At 41.3% G+C, this 20,644-nt stretch overlaps 2 protein-coding genes across 2 annotated transcripts; both read right to left on the reverse strand.

Moving 5' to 3' along the window:
- Positions 1-992: 992 nt before the first annotated feature.
- Positions 993-2,533, reverse strand: LOC104228009 (arogenate dehydratase 1). Its single transcript, XM_009780391.2, has one exon. The coding sequence runs from the start codon at positions 2,409-2,411 to the stop codon at positions 1,122-1,124; it is 1,290 nt and encodes a 429-aa protein (XP_009778693.1). The 5' UTR covers positions 2,412-2,533; the 3' UTR covers positions 993-1,121.
- Positions 2,534-15,015: 12,482 nt separating this feature from the next.
- On the reverse strand, positions 15,016-16,058 carry LOC138871229 (uncharacterized mitochondrial protein AtMg00860-like). Its single transcript, XM_070149098.1, has 2 exons — positions 15,883-16,058; positions 15,016-15,355 (listed from the first exon to the last, which is right to left on the reverse strand). The coding sequence occupies exons 1-2, from the start codon at positions 16,056-16,058 to the stop codon at positions 15,016-15,018; spliced, it is 516 nt and encodes a 171-aa protein (XP_070005199.1).
- Between the last annotated feature and the right edge of the window lie 4,586 nt (positions 16,059-20,644).

A 20,644-nucleotide genomic window follows, 5' to 3' on the forward strand; every position in this document is an offset into this window, starting at 1 on the left:
TATGTATTAGCAATATTTATGTGAAAAGATAGTAAAAGTTAATATAATCAATTTTATTGTTAATTACTGTTAAAAAGGTAGATTTATTAATCAATATGAAAAAATCTAAAGTATCACTTACACGAGTCATAATATTTTTAGAAAAAAGGGAGGGAGTACTCCATACTATAATAAGCCTTGTGGGAAGCAGAACAAGTCAAGGAAAGGTAGTTGAGAGAACGAAAATTACACGAGTGGGCAAAGAGAAATAAGGGAAGCAGCTACCACAACTCAAAGGTCTAAATCAGATTTCATCATTGCCACCTAACTTACCAAGTGTGCTATTTCATTTAATCATTTAATATTCGTAATCTATTGATTTGACTATTTCGAATTGATGCCAAACAAAATCATTAACAGTGTAAGATGACTTGTTACAACCAACATTAATAAACTTAGCATAATTTCATAGGTGGGATTTTAAAAAAATAGTGTGTACGTAAATTTTATTTTTAATTTTAAAAAGTATAAAGATTGTTTACGATAGGTATAAGATGACTTGTTGCAAAGTCCAATAAATTCTGTATTTCTGAAACCTAACTTGATGTATTCCAAATCTTTTATTTGGGCTTGTCTCTCTCCCATTACTGCCACCTTAACTTGCCACGGTCCAATCTGAAACCCTTCAACTATTTCCTAGAATCATTTACATAAATTTCCACAATAAACCAAAAGAAAAAAAAACAGGAAAGAAAAGAAGAATTACATATCTCACCTTTTACTATTTTCCTAGCGTATAAAAGCTCTAAAACTCAATACTAGAAAGCAACAGAAACATTACTCTCTTCGAATTTGAAAGAGTAAGAGTAAATTCTAGCTCTAAAATGTGATTCTCCGCAAATTAAAGGGAATCATCTATATCAATCGCTCAATCCTCCTCACCTACGTACCTGAGTGTGAACTGAATCGTCCCCGAAATTAACTCAAAAACATAGAGATGGAAAACAGATTAATGAGCAAAAAATTCAATGGAATTAAACTTAAATTGTCTTTTGTTTCTTCCTCTTTTGGAATCATAATTACAAACAATAGAAAATAATTATTTGTTGATTTCTCAATTTGAGTTTGGGGAAAGAGAGTAGTTACTCTTCCCTAGAAGGACACCAAGGAGTCATGTCCATAGGATAGCTACCCAATACCCTCAAGAAAGATGTGAACTCCTGAACTTCAGCCAATGCATTCTGTGCCCTCACGTCCGCCATTGACGCTTCAAAATCTACGTAGAACATGTACTCAAAATGCTTCGCTGTTCCCACATTCGCATCATCCACCAACCGAATTGGCCGGTTCCGATGTGGCCGTGACTCGATCTTTGTCAAGCTGATATTCCGGAACGCAAAAGCTGATAGCACTTTGAATAACACGCTCGTTCCCTTGTCGTGTGCGAAGACTATGCTCGTCTTGAATGGCCGGTCTGTTCGTGGAATTATCGGGTCTCTCGCTAACATCACGAACCGAGTCACGTTGCTTGAATCGTCCTGGATTCCCTCCGCTAGGATCTGTAGACCGTACAGTTCGGCGGCGCGTGCGGAAGCGATTGCGGCTGTATCGCGGAGATTGTTGGCGGCGATGTACTCCGCTGCTCCGGCTGTATCGTCGACGGCTTCACGAGATACGTTGATGCCGAGTTTTGTGAGAGTGAGCTCGCACTGGGCTAAGGCTTGTGGATGGCTTATAACTCTGGTTAGGTACTCTTTACGAACGCCTGGAAGAGCTAAGAGGCAATGGTGGACGGGGAGCTGGACCTCACCGACGATATGGAGGCGGTGACGCAGGAGGAGATCGTAGTTTCGGTGAATGGAACCTCCTAGAGAATTTTCTACCGGGAGTACTGCACGATCTGCGATCCAGAGTTCTACGGCTTGAAATGCAACCTCAAATTGATCGCAAGGTATGGCTTCGCAGTTAGGATAAGCCTTTCCAGCAGCAGCTTCACTGTACGCGCCAGGTACGCCTTGATAGGCCACGCGCATCTGAGCGCCGTGCATCGGCGCAGGAGAGAGGTCAGTGATTGTGAGCGGCTTGGGGAGGTTATCAATAGGAACGAGATCCAGAGTTTTGTGGCCGTTCACAACGGTGATGTCGCCGGTTTTCTCAGTATCCTGCTGCTGCGAGACAACCTTACTAGCCAGAATGGCACAAGAGCTCTGCCAGTCAGCTCTTGACGAGCCGACGTGGCCGGCGAAGTTGTAGCTCGTCGGAGCGCCGTTGGTATTCACAGTGCTAGCGCTCGTGTTAGCCGAGTCGGAGCGGTGTCCGCATTGGATAACAAAACGAACGGGGTCGAACCGGTGGGTTTGACCCGGCGGCGGCGTTGTTTTCCGGATTAAGGATTTGAGACTTATACCAGATGACGGACTAAGGGATTGCATTTTGTTCTAATTCGATTTCGCGGGGCAAATTGAAAGTAATCTTTAAATATGGGGACGAAAATAGGAATGAAATGAAAAGCAGAGGAGTAAATTGAAGCTTGTAGTTCTCTTTTTAGAACGTGCAAGCTGAGAAAGCAAAGAAGGAAATGGTGTATATATAGGGGTGGGACTGGTGGGTAATGATGATGAAGAGTAGAGAATAGTTGATGAGGATGGTGGTGTGCTCGGTAGTTCGGTCAATATCACACCTACCCCCTTTTCTCTTCTTTCTCTCTCTTTATCTTTATATATAATATAATATAAAATAATCCATTATTCTCCTATATACTAGTATTTCATATGAATACACGTTTGTATACATCAATCCACACATACATTTCTTTTTATTGCAAATACATACATCTATCAAATGCGTACATTAGATAAATTTTGGTAATCTAGAGTGTATATGTACAGATGTTATTTTCTGTTTTGGCCTATTAACACATATGTTAAAAAAGTAAATCCTAGTTGAGTAGAGAAGAAAGGTTGAAATTAGAATCTAATTGAGTACACATTAGCCACCCGATTGTGTAACCAAATAATTACAAACAGGGGTAGTTAAGGTGATTCTAGGTTGTTGAGATTATCAATTAATGGAAAGTTTTTCAACCATTACTTAGAGGTTGATAGAAAGTATAAAGCTTTAAACAAGGGAAGCTAAATGAGAGAAAAACAAGTTTTGTAATTAAAGGAGCAAGGGCAAGTGAAAACTACATTTCTGGGTCTTTTTCTCTTCTTTTTAAAATTATAAAAGAGTGCAATAGCAGGTAGTATCGTTTTCTTTTATTATGATCTAAAATAACCATGCTCGCTCAACAAATTACTACAATGATGACTTTTTTCAGTTAAATCAAGAATTAGAACATTTAGTGCTGTATTTATTGTATTTTTAAAATCTATTAGCGTTTCAATATAAATTTATGTTCAATGCTAACAATATTGAATTTAGTTAAGCTCCACCTCTGCCCACGAACAAAAATATGAGAGGGAGTTAATTGCACTAAACCTCACACTTGAAAGGAGTTAAGTGCACTACACCACAAACTTAATGGGAAAGTTAATGCCTTGTAAGCTAGAAATCACTCGGAGTTTTACTTTTCAAGTACCTTCTTACTTCTTAGGGAGGAGGGGAGACATCTGTCAATGTTTGAGTGGGTGAAATCTTACTCCAATGGGAGGTTTCATTTTAAAGGCGAAGCACAAGGCTTGTTAACTTTTTTTTTTTTTTGTTAACTTCTTGTCAATTTTTGCAAGTGAAGATAGCTATTTGCCTAACAAAGCTTTCCTTTTTCATACATACATATAGGCAGTGCATTTTCCATTAACATATTTTTTCACCTATTGTCGAGAAGCTATATGTTTAACTTAAATTAGATTAATAGGTCAAATCAATTAAATTTGTATTTCAGGATATCGCCTTTTCAAATAAGAGCAATGCAAAATAATACTTGAAAAGAAATACTACAAAACTAAAAATCCCGAGTTAAAAATGTTTGTAACCGTAGAATTCATGGGTTATAAAGTGGTAGATGGCAAGTCTATTATTCTCAAGTCTTAATAATGAGATGAGGATAATTATGTAGTGTTTTATTATTCAGTTGACCAAAAAATAAGATGAAATAAACTCTTATTCTGGTGATAAATCATCCAAGAAATGGCATGGTAGGGTAATAAATGGGTAGCAGAGCAGTGGCGGCAACTAATTGGTAGAAATAGCAATAGGCAACTCTCTGCTTTATAAGTTGATTGTGTTCTTTAAAATTTTGAAAATAAGTACGATTTGAAAAGATTTCCCCTTTTTTTTCGACCGAAATCAAAAGTAATCGTACTACATTAGAGTCAAAGGAGAGGAAACGGTATTAAAAGCAAATTGCGAGAAAAGAATGCTTATAAACAGTTTTGCCAACTAACTAGCACTCATCCTATTCTCAATGTGCATCAAGTTATTTGAAAAAGAAAAAAAAGGATTAACGTGTGTTTCTTCACTCATCCCAACAATAATCTGAAACTCAAATCTACTAAGTAGGAGTAACTATTTTGGATTTGTCCTAAAATCATTTCATCCCTACCTACACCCAAATGCCCCACCTAGACCACATGTCGGTCATCCCTAATATTTAATTAGTGACTGTAATTATGAAAAGCTGAAGGAATGATTTAATTTGTAAAAAAACTGTAACCTCCATTGATGTTCCACTTTAATCTATATGAACCTAGCTAATGGGGACAATTTCATCTTCAAAGCCTCTTAAATTCACTCGCTGAAGCTTCATTCGCGATTCTTTAATTTAGCTATATTATGAATTTATGATTACAATGGAAATTCAAAATTTTATGTTAGTTGGTGTAAAATATCACTATAAAGATGTACTTCTTTGTGAAAGTAGGTTAGGCTTTATACTAATAATAATACTACTAGCTTCCTTCATCATACACTCGCCCCTGGAGTGTGTTATATATGCCTTAGATTTTGGTTAATTATACTATTTGAAATTTTTATAATGCTTTACCTAAGCATTAAAACAAAGTACTGAAACTCTAAATCCCAGTGGTTGCTTTTTGTTTACCCTCAAAATCGGATAAAAATTAAATTTGTATGTAGTTTTAAGAATACATGGGTTAAATTGATACAAAGCAATGAATTGAATAACAATTGAAATAAAGTATGATAAAGTAAAGTCAAATCACACGAATTGAACAGTTAAAGCCTTGAGGGGAGGGCCACCCTTGAACTGGATGAACTTCAATCGGTATCAGGGCACAAATAACATAAGAGTTTAACGAGAAAAATAATATATTGCTTCTGAATGATTGTTACAATGTACTTTACAAGTAATCAGACCCCCTTTATATAGTAGGTGAGTCCTACTTTAGGTACAATTCTATAAAAGGTAAAAATTTCCCGATTTGCTAATTTGCCGGTTCCTTATTGATACGTGCTGCGATTCCCGCTGTGATACCCGACTGGTTACTAATATTTCGGACTTCCGTTATTCCGGTCTTCTGTTGGTTATATTGGCAATGTTTCCTCGAGCTCATTCGGGGCCAGAGTCGATTCCAGGAATATGGACTCAATGTTCTCGAGGACGGACATTCTAACCTCAGGTTCTGGTTCGATGAGACTCGGGGTCGATCTTCAATCCTTCACGTTCTGAGCCCGATTCGTCATACAGTAGACGAGCCCAATTTCGACCGTATACAGATAGTCCCCTCATTTTTCGGAGAGTACACGATGAGAAACGATATAAGCTTCTAATTCCTACCTCGATAATCCGCGTCGAAAATGACAAAATGAACGAAACATCTCGTCAGTCACGTCTTAATAGCATTAAATGCTCGTCAGTTGCTGGTCGGCCACTTCTGGCTTTGAACCGTCGTTTGAAAATTATAAATACCCCTTCTTCATTTATTCAAACTTTACATCCAAACCTTCACTACTCTTATTCCTTAGAAATCTTTACATTTTCTAGCCCTTGTATCCTGATTTCTTGAGATCTTTGTAAGAACTTTCGTTTGTCTTCACTCCAATCCATTAAGTGTATCCCTTTAACTTCCTCTTTTTCATCTTTTACCCTCCATTTAAAAGAAAATGGCGAAGACTTCAAAAATAGTTCCCCAAAAAGAAATTACTTCTACATCACGGTCGGCCGGCGAGGAACCAGCGGCAGAACCTCCCTTAGCACATTTATTCCTGGTGGCTGCTCGGTGACCGCCGATTTTAAGGTTGAAAAACCTTCACCCGTTCCTGGCTGGTGTGAGAAGGTCTTGAGGTACATCTGCTCGATCACCAAAGAAATTCTCCATACGGTCAAAAAGGACTACAACTAGGTCGGCAAAGACGTGGGGGTTCTCGGGCCCGAAGAAGATATCACTACCCACGTCGAGGGATACTTAAGTGTTTATACTTATCCCTTTACGCTAGGCCTGTTGGACCCGATAATCATCCACTTCTGCAAAAGGTACGAGGTGTGCCTTGGTAAGATCCACCATTCGTTCTGTAGGATCGTCATTCTCCTTTGGTTCTTCGTGAGAAAGATTAACGGATGCTCATTCACCATCGACCACCTTATGCGCCTATACAGTCCCCGACTCTTTCGGGAGGGGGGGGGGGACTGATTAAACTTGCACGTCGGGCTAGTAAATCCCCATTCTCGAGCATCGATAAAGACCAAGATCGAGGTTGGCTAGGCTGTTTTGTTTGAGTGAGGACCTCAGACCTGATCCCAGTCGAGTACATGCCGTTCCCCGAGAAGTGGAACATAAAATGTAAGTAAAGTTTTGTTTTTCGCAAAATTTTATTTTTTACTCTCTTTTCCTTTTTTCTTATCGGTGTTTGGTGGTGATGCAGCTGTTGCTCGGGTCCCGAACTCAGTCCCTCGACTCAAGGAGTGGGTCGAGGGCATTGTCTCTCAAAGCTATATTCCGAACACGCATGGCGCGAACTTTCGAAGGGCTCGTAGGAGGCTCGTTCTCACGGTGAGATTCCTTTCTTGAGTGGACAACACTTGGGTTTCCTTCGTGCTACTGAGTCATTACTTATTTCTCTTTTCTTTGCAGGTCTTTCCAAGGATGTCGCAATGAGGCCTCCGTCCGGTGATGAGGATTTCCCCGCCGAGTCCCCTGCTCTGAGACAGGGTGAGGAGAAAAAGGGCTTCAAGTTCTCCGACCTCGGAGAAGAATAAACCGAGGAGGCGGATGATGTACAAATCCAAAGAAAGCACCAACGCCTAAGAGGTCCCATCGGACTCACTCCACAAGCTGAGGGACGAGTTCGAAGAAGAAGCCTCTGAACTGGTGGCCCCATGCGGTCGCAATTTTAGGGACGAGGGGCCTCTAAATCGAAGAGAGGCGACACTGAATTGTCTCAAACCAGGGGGGCCATTGAAGAGGTAGTGGCCAAGACCTCTAAACCAGATAAGGGCGAGGCCGTTTTTCCCCAAGTTAGGAAGGCGGATAAGGATACTGTGACCGATGCTTCTCGGGTTGAGGACAATGCTCCGAAAGACCTACTTGGAGTGAAAGATCTATCTGGACTGCCTTCGTTTACTGATTCCATACGAGGCTCAGATGTTGAAAGGACTCCCACCGAGGGGCCCTAATGGGTGGCAGACCCCTTTCACAACTTTTTTGATGGCTTAGACTCTAGCACCACGGAGGACGCCACCGGGTTGGGTGAATTACCAGTGCGAAGGAAGTGTCCGTCTTCAGGAACTAGCGGGCGTTCTTCAAGTCCAAAACTAGTCAACCAGTTCCCAGCTCCGAGTGCAAATCCTGATTGGAAGCGGTCGGTCATCATGTCTATCCTGGAGAATGCACATGTCCTATTTGCCCCTATAGGGGTTGCCAGTTATCTTCGGTGCCTGGGTACCGAAGAGGATCAAGCCAAGATGAACGAGGTGGACGTGCCCTTCCTGTTCAACGAAGCACAACATGCATTAAACTGGGTAACTTCGAATGCCTCTTGATGACTTCTATTATGTACTTAGATTAAGTCGTACATAATCGTAACTTTTTTCTTTGTGTTTGTAGGCCTCGGTTCTTCATCATAAAACTTTTCTCCAATATCGGGAAGAGTACACCAGAATGAGGCCGAGGTTCGAGGGCTCACTGAGAAGAGGGATGCTTATAAACTTCTCAGCGAGCAACACGAGGGAGAGGTTAAGAAACTCCGAGCTGAGCTAGAGGTGGCTCGGAATACCGACCTTGTCGAGCAGGTAAGAAGAGTATTTGAGGTTAGTGACAATGAGTCAGACACAGTGGCTAACAGTCCAAACCCGCAAGTCCAAAAGAATTTTCTTTGTGAAAATAGGTTAGACTTTATACTAATAATACTACTAGCTTCCTTCGTCATAAATGTAACGACCCGACCGGTCGTTTTAAGCAGTTGCACTTCATTTGGTGGTCTAAGATCACAAATATCTCCATATGGTGTATTATTAATTGCGTGTATCGTTAGTTTTGGTTTTTGAGTGGTTCGGGTTAGATTTGGAAGATCGATTCTCATTTTAAAAGATTAAAGTTAGAAGAGTTGACCAAGTTTGACTTTTACGTATTTGATCTCGGATCGGTGTTTTGATGGCTCTGATAGATTTGTATCGTGATTTTGGACTTAGACGTATGCCCGGAATTAGATTCGGAAATCCCTAGGTTGATTTGTCATGTTTTGCAAAAAGTTGGCAGTTTGAAGTTTAGAAATTTCCTAAGTTGGACCATAGGTTGACTTTATGGCTATCGGGTTCAAATTTTAGTTTTGGAACTTAGAATAGGTTCGTTTTGTCATTTGTGACTTGTTTGCAAAATTTGGTGTCATTCAGAGCTGGTTTGATAGGTTCAGACGCTTGGTTGTGATTCTGGAGATTCTTGAGTTTTCCTTTTGATTTCATACATTTTGATGTCCGATTTGTGGTTCTAGATGTTATTTTGATATTTTGATCATGTGGGCGAGTTTGTATGATGTTTTTAGACTTGTGGAGATATTTGGTTTGGAGCCCCGGGCTCGGGTGAGTTCAGATGCATTTCGGAGAGCTTGTGAGAGGTGCAGATTTTGCTGGTGTTCTAGTCTCGCAATTGCGAGAAATTGGTCGCATTTGCGGCCACTGCATTTTCGAGTTTCTCCTCACTTTTGCGACCAACTGGCCGCTTTTACGAAAAAGCAGTGTTCGCAATTGAGACATTTTTGTCGCTTTTGCGATGATTTAAGAACTATTCAAGCTTCACTTTTGCGAAGGCTTCTCCGCTTTTGCGAGGGTTCGCTTTTGCGAAACCCAGATCGCAAATGCGACATCTGCCACTTATTTATAGCTAAGTATTTGGGGACTTAGCTTTATTTTATCATATTTTAAACTATAGACTCGGTAAGAGGCGATTTTGTGGAGAGATTTTCATAACAAACTATTGGGTAAGTGATTTTGATCAATTTTTAATTATATTACATGATTATTTATGAGATTTAACATAAAAAATATGGGATTTGAAGGGAAAATTAAGAGATTTTGGTCTATATTTTTAAAAATAAAATTTAATATTTGAGAGTCGAATTTGAATCGAATTTGAAAACAAAACACATAGAATTCGTGTGGCTATGGGTAGTCAAGACCTACCATTCGACTCAGATTTTGACCAGACTAGCCCTGGGTTAACTTTTGTTGACTTTTGAAATTGTGTAAATATTATAGCTTTATTAATCGTAATTTGTTTCTCTTGCATTGTTTGATGATATTAAGTCGTTTTGGTTAGATTTGAGCCGCGCGGAGGCAGTCTTAAAGAAAAAGCTATTTTTGAGTGTTGATTTGGCCTAGTTGAGGTAAGCATCTTGCCTAACTTTGTGGTGGGGAACTACCCCTTAGGATTGAGTTTGATTATACTATTTGAATTATGTTGAAGGCGTATACATAAGGTGACGAGTGTGTACATAGGCTTATATGTGAACAATTGACCAGTTTGGACTCTTAGGTACATGTAAGCATTTAACTGAAGTTGTTATTATTTTTCTATCTTTTTTTATCAAGTTTACTCTTTTATGATTTAATTGAAGTTGTTAATATATGTCCTAGTTTCCATTGTCGAGGTTTCCCTTATATGCATTTTGTCATGACCCAAAACTAACCCGTCGTGATGGCGCCTATCATAGTACTAGGCAAGCCGACTACTCAGGCATTTCCAACACTTAAATATTTGAAAGATACGACAAACAGTTTAATTATAGGAAAAATCTTTTAAAAGCAGGATAGGATGTAATAACTCAATACATAATCTCTCCCAAAATCGGGGTTCATCGAGTACATGAGCATCTACATAAAGATATAATCTAGTACACCATCTTGAAAATAAAACTGAAAAATAAAATGAAAGATAAGGGAGGAGAGTCAAGGTTTGTGAACGCCAAGCAACTACCTCGATGATCTCTGAAGGTCCAGACTTCACAACTCAGCAACCGCCATGACCGGAAGCACCTAGGTCTGCACACGTGGTGCAGGGTGTAGCGTGAGTACAACTAACTCAATAAGTAACAAATCTAACCTTTGGACTGAAAGTAATGACGAGCTCAACAGTTATAGTTCAATATAGAAATAACATACAGAAATGTAGGCATGTTTTCAAGTTCATCATGTAAAAGCTCAATACAAGTAAAATAGATCAACTCTGAATGATATGAGGGATATGACATTTCTATACCTATAAGCCACTATGCATGTTGTATGTGATACACTACGATGGAGCCTCGCGTACTCACACTCTCAGAGTACTCAATCACTCAGTACAGTACGGGGCAGGATCAGACCAGGGAACTCCATCCCAAATATAAATGTATAGGGCAACTCCATGCCCAGGGAACTCCATCCCAAATATAATATCCAATGCACTCAATGTGGGGGTGCAGACCACGGATCCTTCAGCCCAAGCCCTATAATAAGCCAGATCCAGGCATAAGTAAATAAAAACATGTTGCGGCGTGCAGCTCGATCCCTAAATTATCACTCACAATTAAGCCCTCGGCCTCACTCACTCATTAATCTCTCCAGTCTCTCAGGCTCACAATTCTTATACTAGGGCTCACAACGCTGATACTAAGGAGCCCTAATCAATAATACGAGATGTAACAATGTACGATAACAGAGACTGAGATATGATATAAATGATAAATACGACTAAGTACATCACTGCAATTAAACAATTAACTCAACAACAAGGAACAACCACTGTGGGTCCTAACAGTACCAGCATATAGCCTAAACATGATTTCTAGCATAAATTACAACTCAAGTGTTCTAACATATGGAATACGGTAAAAGTGTTCAGTTAAGGTAGCTGCATAATTCCATGAAATTGACTAATTCAAAGTTTACACGGTGCACGCCCACATCCCCGTCACCTAGAATGCGCATTACCTTAACATCAATCGCATAACACATAATTCAGGGTTTCATAAACTCATAACCAAATTTAGAAGTGTTACTTACCTCAAACCGCACAAATCTCTACTCCAACATGCCCTTGCCTTGTGAAAAGGCCTCCGAATGCCTCGAATCTAGCCACAAACAATTCAATACGATCAACTCAAGCTAAAGGAATCAATTCCATATAAAAATGCTAAGTTCTTAATTAAAAGTCAAAAGTCAACTCAAAAGTCAACCCCTGGCCCACGTCCCGGAATCCGGTAAAAGTCATAAAATTCGAACACCCATTCAACCACGAGTCCATCCATACTAAAATTACTCAAATTCGATACAAAAATGTTGATAAAAACCTCAAAATTCGGCCTAAGAACTTTCCTCCATTTTCCCTAATTTTCCACCCCAAATCACTAATTTAATGATGAAATCAAAGATATAAACATGGAATTTAACCAAAACTAGGTAAGAATCAGTTACCCCAACCACCCACTTGAAAATCTCTCCAAGAATCGCCTCCCACCGAGCTCCCAAAATCAAATTGTGAAAATGAACTCAAACCCTCGTTTTTGAAATTTAACATTGCTGTCCAGTGATCCTTCATCGCGAACGCGACCCTCTTCCCGCATTCGCGTAGCACAAATCAGTCTTTCCCACTAAATTACCTTACGCGAACGTGGAGACCTCCATGTGAATATGGACCACTGCTTCCTCAGACCTACGCGATCGCGTCTCCCCTCACGCAGTCGTGAAGCACACACACGTGAGAACCAGCTGCCTCATCTGCTCTTTCCGAATGCGGCTATGCCCACGTGTTCATGATGCACTCCCTAGCCAACCCCATGTTATCGCGTACCCAATCTCGCAAATGCATAGAGTAAAATCACCACTGCCCCAAACAAGCCTACGTGATCGCGGACCTGTCCATGCGATCACGTCTAAGGAAACTAGATACAGACACTAGAAAATCTTTAGCCATAACACCAAGTCCAAAATTGATCCGTTAACCATCCGAAACTCACCCGAGGCCCCCGGGACCCTAAATGTACCAACAAGTCCCAAAACATCATACGAACTTAGTCGATTCCTCAAATCATATCAAACAACATCAAAAATACGAATCCCGCCCCGATTAAAGCCTACTGAAACTAAGAAATTCTAACTTCTACAAACGACACCGAAACCTATCAAATCACGTTCGATTGACCTCAAATTTTTTACACAAGTCACAAATGACACTAAGGACCTAGTCCAACTCCCAGAACCCCAATCCAAGCCCGATAACCACAAAGTCCACTCTCGGTCAAACATCCAAATTTTCAACTTTCGCCATTTCAAAATTCAACTACGGACCTCCAAATCACAATCCAAACACACTCCTAAGTCTAAAATCAGCTAACGAAGCTATCAAAACCATCAAAACTCCATTCCGGAGTCGTTTACACATAAGTCAATATCCGGTCAACCATTTCAACTTAAACTTTCAACCTTGAAACTAAGTGTCTCAACTCATTCCGAAACCTCTCTGGACCCAAACCAACTACCCCGGCAAGTCACATAACATCTGAAAAGCATAAAATGAGAAGTAAATGGGGGAACATGGCTACAATTCTCAAAACGACCGGCCAAGTCGCTACATCCTCCCCCTCTTAAACAAACGTTCTTCCTCGAACGGATCTAGAAATGTACCTAGAGTCTTAAATAGGCGTGGATATCTGCTCCGTATCTCCCGCTCGGTCTCCCAAGTAGCCTCCTCAACTGGCTGACCTCATCACCGCACCTTCACTGAAGCTATGTGCTTTGACCTAAACTTTCAAACCTACCGATCCAAAATGGCCACCGGCTCCATATCATAAGTCAAGTCACCGCCACTCTGAACCGTGCTGAAATCTTAAACCTGAGACGGATCGTCGACATACTTCTGGAGCATAGAAACATGAAACATTGAATGCACACTCGACTAACTAGGTGGCAAGGCAAGCTTCTAGACCACCTCCCCAATCCTCTAAAGTACCTCAAATGGCTCAATATACCGAGGGCTCATCCTTCCCTTCTTCCCGAACCTAATAACACCCTTTATGGGTGAAACATTGAGTAGTACCTTCTCCCCAACCATGTAAGCAACATCACAAACCTTTCGATTGGCGTAACTCTTTTGCCTAGACTGTGCGGTGCGAAACCGATCCTGAATCAATTTAACCTTGTCCAAAGTATCCTGAACCAAGTCAGTATCCAATACCCTAGCCTCACCCAACTCAAACTAACCCACCAAAGATCGACACCAACTCCTATACAAAGCCTCATATGTAGCCATCTGAATGCTCGATTGGTAGCTATTATTGTAGGCAAACTCTGCGAGTGGTAGAAATTGATCCCAAGAACCCCCGAAATCTATGACACAAGCGCGTAGCATGTCCTCCAGTATCTGAATAGTGCGCTCGGACTGACCGTCCGTCTGAGGGTGAAATGTTATACTCAACTCAACCTGGTTGTCGAACTCATGCTACACTGCCCTCTAAAATTGTGATGTAAACTGCATGCCCCGATCTGAAATTAAAGACACTTGCACACCGTGAAGGCAAACAATCTCGCGGATGTAAATCTCAGCCAATCGCTTTGAAGAATAAGTAGTCTCAACTAGAATGAAGTGTGCAAACTTGGTTAGTCGATCCAAAATCAACCAAATAGCATCAAACTTCCTCAAAGTCCGTGGGAGCCCAACTACAAAATCTATGGTGATACGCTCCCATATCCACTCTGGATTCTCTAGCCTCTAAAGCAATCCACCTGGTCTCTGATGCTCTTACTTCACCTGCTGACAGTTAAGGCACCGAGCTACAAACTCCACTATATTCTTCTTTATTCTCCTCCACAGATAGTGTTACCTCAAGTCCTGGTACATCTTCGCGTCACCCGGATGAATGGAATACCGCGAACTATGGCCTCCTCCAGAATCAACTCACACAACCCATCTATATTGGGTACACAAATCCGACCATGCATCCTCAATACCCTATCATCTCCACTAGTAACATCTTTGCATTACCGTACTGAACCGTGTCCTTAAGGACAAGCAAATGAGGATCATCATACTAGCACTCTCTGATGAGATCATATAAGTAAGATTGAGAAACCACACAAGCTAGAACTCGGTTAGGCTCCGAAACATCTAATCTCACGAACTAGTTGGCTAAGGCCTGAACATCAACTGAAAGCGGTCTCTCACCAACAAAAATGAATGTAAGGCTACCCATACTCACCACCTTTCTACTCAAGGCATCGACCACCACATTGGCCTTTCTAGGGTGATACGAAATAGTAATATCATAGTCCTTTAGAAGCTCCAACTATCTCCGCTGCCTCAAATTTAAATCCTTTTGATCGAATAAGTGCTGGAGACTTTGATGATCCATAAATACCTCACAAGACACACCGTAGAGGTAATGCTTCCAAATCTTCAATGTATGAACAATGGCAACCAACTCTAAGTCATGAGCATGGTAGTTTTTCTCATGAGGCTTCAACTGACGTGAAGCATAAGCAATCACTCTACCTTCCTGCATTAAGAAACACTAAATACCGATCCGAGAAGCATCACAATACATTTTATAAGTGCCTAAAGCTGAAGGCAAAACTAGAATGGGAGATGTGGCCAAAGCAGTCTTGAGCTTCTAAAAGCTCTCTTCACATTCATCTGACAACCTGAAAGTAGCACCCTTCTGGATCAATTTGGTCAAGGGCGATCCAATAGACAAAAACCTGTCTACGAAGCGACGATAATAACTGGCCAAGCCGAGAAGGCTCTGAATTTCCATAGCTGAGGACGGTTTGGGCCAACTCTGAACTGCCTCAATCTTTTTTGGATCCACCTGAATCCCCTCACTAGAAACCACGTGCCCCAAGAACGCCACTGAACTAAGCCAAAAATCACACTTGGAGAACTTGGCATAAAGCTTGTTCTCCATCAGTCGTTGCAACACAATCCTAAAATGTTGGGCATGCTCCTTCTGGCTACAAGAGTACAACAGGATATCGTCAAGGAATACTATGATAAACGAGTCGAGATAAAGTTGAAATACACTGTTCATCATATGCATAAATGTTGCTGGGGCATTGGTCAGCCCAAAAGACATCACAAGGAACTTATAATGTCCATAACGGGTCCTGAATGCCGAATTTAGAATATCCGAGTCCTGAATCTTCGACTGGTGATACCTAGATCTCAAATCAATCTTAGAGAACACCCTCGCTCTCTGAAGCTAGTCCAATAGATCATTATTGTGTAGCAAAGGATACTTGTTCTTGATTGTAACTTTATTCAACTACCTATAATCGATGCACACCCACATAGTACCATCTTTCTTTTTCTCCTACAAAAATGGTGCACCCCAAGGTGACATACTAGGCCTAATAAACCCCTTATCAATAAGTTCCTAAAACTGCTATTTCAATTCCTTGAACTTAGCTAGTGCCAAGTCAATATCCCTATCGGACAACATTCCCGGCAGGTCTGCAGGAAACACATTCGGAAGTCTCACATCATCAGAACAGAATCAATAGTAGGAGTATCAGCACCAACATCCCTCACAAAGGCTAAATGCAATAAGCACCCCTTCCCAACCATCCGTTGGGCCTTAAAATATGAAATCACTCTGCTGGGAACATAGCCTAGAGAACCTCTCCACTCAATCCTTGGCAACCCCGACATCGCCATCATCACGGTCTTAGCATGACAATCCAAAATAGCATGAAATGGAGACAACCAATCCATACCCAAGATCACATCGAAATCAACCATAATAAGCAACAAGAGATCAAGTCTAGTCTCCAATCCCCCAATAGTCACTACACACGATTAGTATACACGGTCCACAATAATAGTATCGCCCACTGATATAGATACATAAACATATGAAACTAAGGACTCACAGGGCATATCCATATAATGAGGAAAATACGATGATACATACGAATAAGTGGAGTCAAGGTCAAATAATATAAAAGCATCTATATGTCATACTGAGACAATACTTGTGATCACTGTGTTTGAATAAACGATATCTGGTCTGGTAGGAAGAGCATAGAATCGGTCCTGGCCGCCACCTGATCGGCCTCTTCCTCTAAGGCGACTCCTAGCTGCCTAAGCCCCACCCTGAGATGGCTACGCGGGTGGTGAAGTAACTAGTGCTGAAGTCGTAGTATGACTCCTCGGCTGAGTTGGACCTCCCAAAAAGCAAGGGCAATTTCTCTTATGTGACCGAAATCGCCACACTCAAAACAACCCCTCTCAGATAATGGCGCCAGGTACTAAGGCGGACCCCGAGAACCAGAATACCCGCTAGAAGAACCTGGTGCAGATGAACCCTCAACTGAAGGAGCATGGGATCAACTTTAAGTTGGAAGGGCACTAAGAGATAACTGACACGGACATGCACTGTATGAACCATGGCCAGATGATGATCCACGATGAGCTGGACGAGTCATCTGAGCAGGCCTATAAGGACAACCCCTACTGTGGTAAACTTCCCCCCAGAAGGAACACCACCGAGAACACCCGAAACTTGAGGCCTCTTATCCTACCTCTCCTCATGCTCATGACTACGAACCATCTCTATCTACCAAGAAATATCAACCACCTTATCGAAAGTAGCACCAGATACCCTCTCCTAAGTCATAAGCAATCACAACTGATATGTAAGGCCATCAATGAACCTCCTAATCCTCTCCCTATCTGTTAGAACCAACCAAACTACGTGATGGGCCAACCCTAAAAACCTCATCTCGTACTGGGTCATAGACATGCCATCCTGACGTAGCTATTCAAACTATCTATGCAGCTCTTCCTTGCGAGAATACAGTACAAACTTCTCCAAGAAGAGAATGGAGAATTCATGTCATGTAAGTGGCGCTGCACCAACAAGCCTGCACCTCTCATAAGCCTCCCATCATCTGAAGGTAGCCCTAATAAACTGAAAAGTAGTGAATGGGACCCTACTGGTCTCTAGAATACCCATCGTGCAAAGAATCTGCTGGCACCTATCCAAGAAGCCTTGGGTATCCCTGACTCAGCCCTACTAAATGATGGAGGCTGAAGCCTCCCAAATATCTCTAGTCTCCTCTGCTCATCATCAGTCATAATGGGACCCACCTGGGCCTGAGCAACTACAACCGGCTGGGCTGGTAGTACCCTAGTGTCTGAAGTCTCTCCATCACCTGCTCTAGAGTATAGGCGGCGGGAGTATGAGTACCTCCCCCACCTTAGAGAAGTGGTTGTTGCGGCTGGAAGAAAAACTGCCTCAGCAAGGCTGGTGCACATAGTCAAAATCTAAGCCAAAGCCTCCTGAAGGCCTAGAATCACAATGGGCAAGCTGGTGCATGAGTTGGCCCCACTAGCTCAACGTATCTGGTACCTGCTCCTTAGCTGGAGCAATTGGTGGATAAGCAAAAGCTGCTCTAGCTGTTGTACGAGCTGCACCTCTGCCCCTATCGTGGCCCCTATCGCAGCCTCGGCCTCTTATGATCCTAGCCGGTGGTATAGGTGGCTGTCCATCTTATCCGGCAACATGTGTCCTCACCATATGTGAGATAATAGAATAACAGAAGTTTAGTTACCAGAATAGACAAATCCGTATGAGAAGAATACAAGAATGTGAAGTCTCCTAAGGGTTCGACAACCTCTCGAAAATAAGTACAGATGTCTCCATATAGATCTGCAAGACTCTACTAAACCTGCTCATGAGTTGTGAGACCTATGTAACCTAGACTCTGATACCAACTTGTCACGATCCAAAACCAACGTGTCATGATAGCGCCTATCATTGTACTAGGCAAGCCGATTACTCAGACATTTCCAATATTTTAAATCTTTGAAAGATATGAAAAACAATTTAATTATAGGAAAAATCTTTTAAAAGCAGGATAGGATGTCATAACTCAATACATAATCTCTCCCAAAACCGGAGTGTCACCGAGTACATGAGCATCTACATAAAGATATAATCTGATACACCATCTAGAAAATAAAACTGAAAAATAAAATGAAAGATAAGGGAGGAGAGTCAAGGTCTGCGAACACCAAGCAGATACGTCAATGATCTTCGAAGGTCCGAACTCCGCAACTCAGCAACCGCCGTGACCGGAAGCACATGGATCTGCACACGAGGTGCAGGGTGTAGCGTGAGTACAACTAACTCAATAAGTAACAAATCTAACCTTTGGACTGAAAGTAGTGATGAGCTGAGCAGTTACATGTCAATATAAAAATAACAGTATAGAAATGTAGGCATGTTTTCAAGTTCATTAGGTAAAAGCTCAATACAAGTAAAATAGATCAACTCCGAATGATATGAGGGATATGACATTTCTATACCTACATGCCACTATGCATGCTGTATGTGATACACTACAATGGAAGCCTCGCATACTCATACTCTCAAAGTACTCAATCACTCAGTACAGTATGGGGCGGGTTCAGCTCAGGGAACTTCATCCCAAATATAAATTCATAGGGCAACTCCATGCCCAGAGAACTCCATCCCAAATATGAATATATAGGGCAACTCCATGCCAAGGAACTCCATCGCAAATATAATATCCACTGCTCTCACTATGGGGTTGTAAACTCTAGAGGGGATCCTTCAGCTCAAGCGCTATAATAAGTCAGATCCAGGCATAAGTAAATAAAAATATGCTGCGGTGTGCAGCCCGATCCCTAAATTATCACTCACAATCAGGTCATCGGTCTCACTTAGTCATTAATATCTCCAGTCTCTCGGGCTCATAATGCTCATACTAAGCAACCCTAATCAATAATACAAGATGTAATAATGTACGATAAGAGAGACTCAGATATGATATGAATGATAAATATGACTGAGTACATGACTGCAATTAAACAATTAACTCAACAACAAAGATCGACTACTATGGGTCTCAACAGTACTAGCATATAGCCTAAACATGATTTCTAGCTTAAATTACATCTCAAGTGTTCTAACACATGGAGTACGGTAAAAGTGTTCAGTTAAGGTAGCTAAATAATTCAATGAAATCGACTAATTCATAGTTTACACAATGCACACCCACATGTTTGTCACCTAGCATGCGCATCACCTCAACATCAATCTCATAACATGTAATTCAGGGTTTTATACCCTCAGAACCAAGTTTAGAAATGTTACTACCTCAAACCGCACAAATCTCTACTCCAACTCGCCCTTGCCTCGCGAGACGGCATACGAATGCCTCGAATCTAGCCACAAACAATTCGATATGATCAACTCAAGCTATAGGAATCAATTTCATATAAAATGCTAAGTTCTTAATTAAAAGTCAAAAGTTCGGGCCACGTCTCAGAATCCAATAAAAGTCATAAAATTAGAACAACCATTCAATCACGAGTCTACCGATACCAAAATTACTCAAATCTGACACCAAAATCTCGATCAAAACCTCAAAATTTGGCCTAAGAATTTTCCTCCATTTTTCCCAATATTCAACCCCAAGTCACTAATTTAATGATGAAATCAAAGACATAAATTGTAACGATCCGACCGGCCATTTTGAGAGTTGTAGCCTCATTTCCCGATTTACTACTCCTTTTATGTTTTATAGTTATTATATGACTTACCGAGTTAGTCGGTTCGGGTGTGGAAGGATTTCAGAATGAATTGAGACACTTAGTCTCATAAGGGAAAACTTAAGTTAACAAGGTTGACCGGATGTTGACTTATATGTAAACGACTCCAGAATGGAGTTTTGACAGCTTCGTTAGCTCCATTGGGTGATTTTGAACTTAGGAGCATGTACGGATTGTGATTTTGAGGTCCATAGTCGAATTAGGCTTGAAATGGTAAAGTTTGATTTTTAGAAAGTTTGACTGGGAGTGGAGTTTTTGATATCGGAGTCGTATTGGAGTTCTGAAAGTTGGAGTAGGTCCAAGGCGTCATTTGTGACTTGTGTGTAAAATTTAGGGTTATTCGGACGTATTTTGATCAGTTTCGGCATCGTTAGTAGATGTTGAAAATTACTTAGTTCATTAGGCTTGAAACTATGTGGGATCCGTGTTTTTGATGTTGTTTGAGGTGATTTGAAGGCTCGACTAAGTTCGTATGGTGTTTTAGGACTTGTTGGTATGTTTGGTTGAGGTCCCTGGGGCCTCGGGTGGATTTTGGATGGTTAACGGATCAAGAATAGGGCTTAGTGCATTGCTAAATTGGGAGTCTTCCGGTGTGATCGCACCTGCTAGGGTCTAGGCCGCAGTTGCGGCAGGTGGAGCGCATGTGCGGCAGGTGGAGCGCA

The sequence above is a fragment of the Nicotiana sylvestris genome, chromosome 6, assembly GCF_000393655.2.
Source record: "Nicotiana sylvestris chromosome 6, ASM39365v2, whole genome shotgun sequence".
NCBI classification, from domain to species: domain Eukaryota; kingdom Viridiplantae; phylum Streptophyta; class Magnoliopsida; order Solanales; family Solanaceae; genus Nicotiana; species Nicotiana sylvestris.

Coding starts and splice junctions, on each gene's coding strand:
- LOC104228009 (XM_009780391.2), bottom strand. CDS start 2,411: ATGCAATCCCTTAGTCCGTCATCTGGTATAAGTCTCAAATCCTTAATC.
- LOC138871229 (XM_070149098.1), bottom strand. CDS start 16,058: ATGGCGATGTCGGGGTTGCCAAGGATTGAGTGGAGAGGTTCTCTAGGC. Junction 15,356..15,882: donor ATTGATTCTGTTCTGATGAT/GTGAGACTTCCG, acceptor GTACTCTTGTAG/CCAGAAGGAGCATGCCCAAC.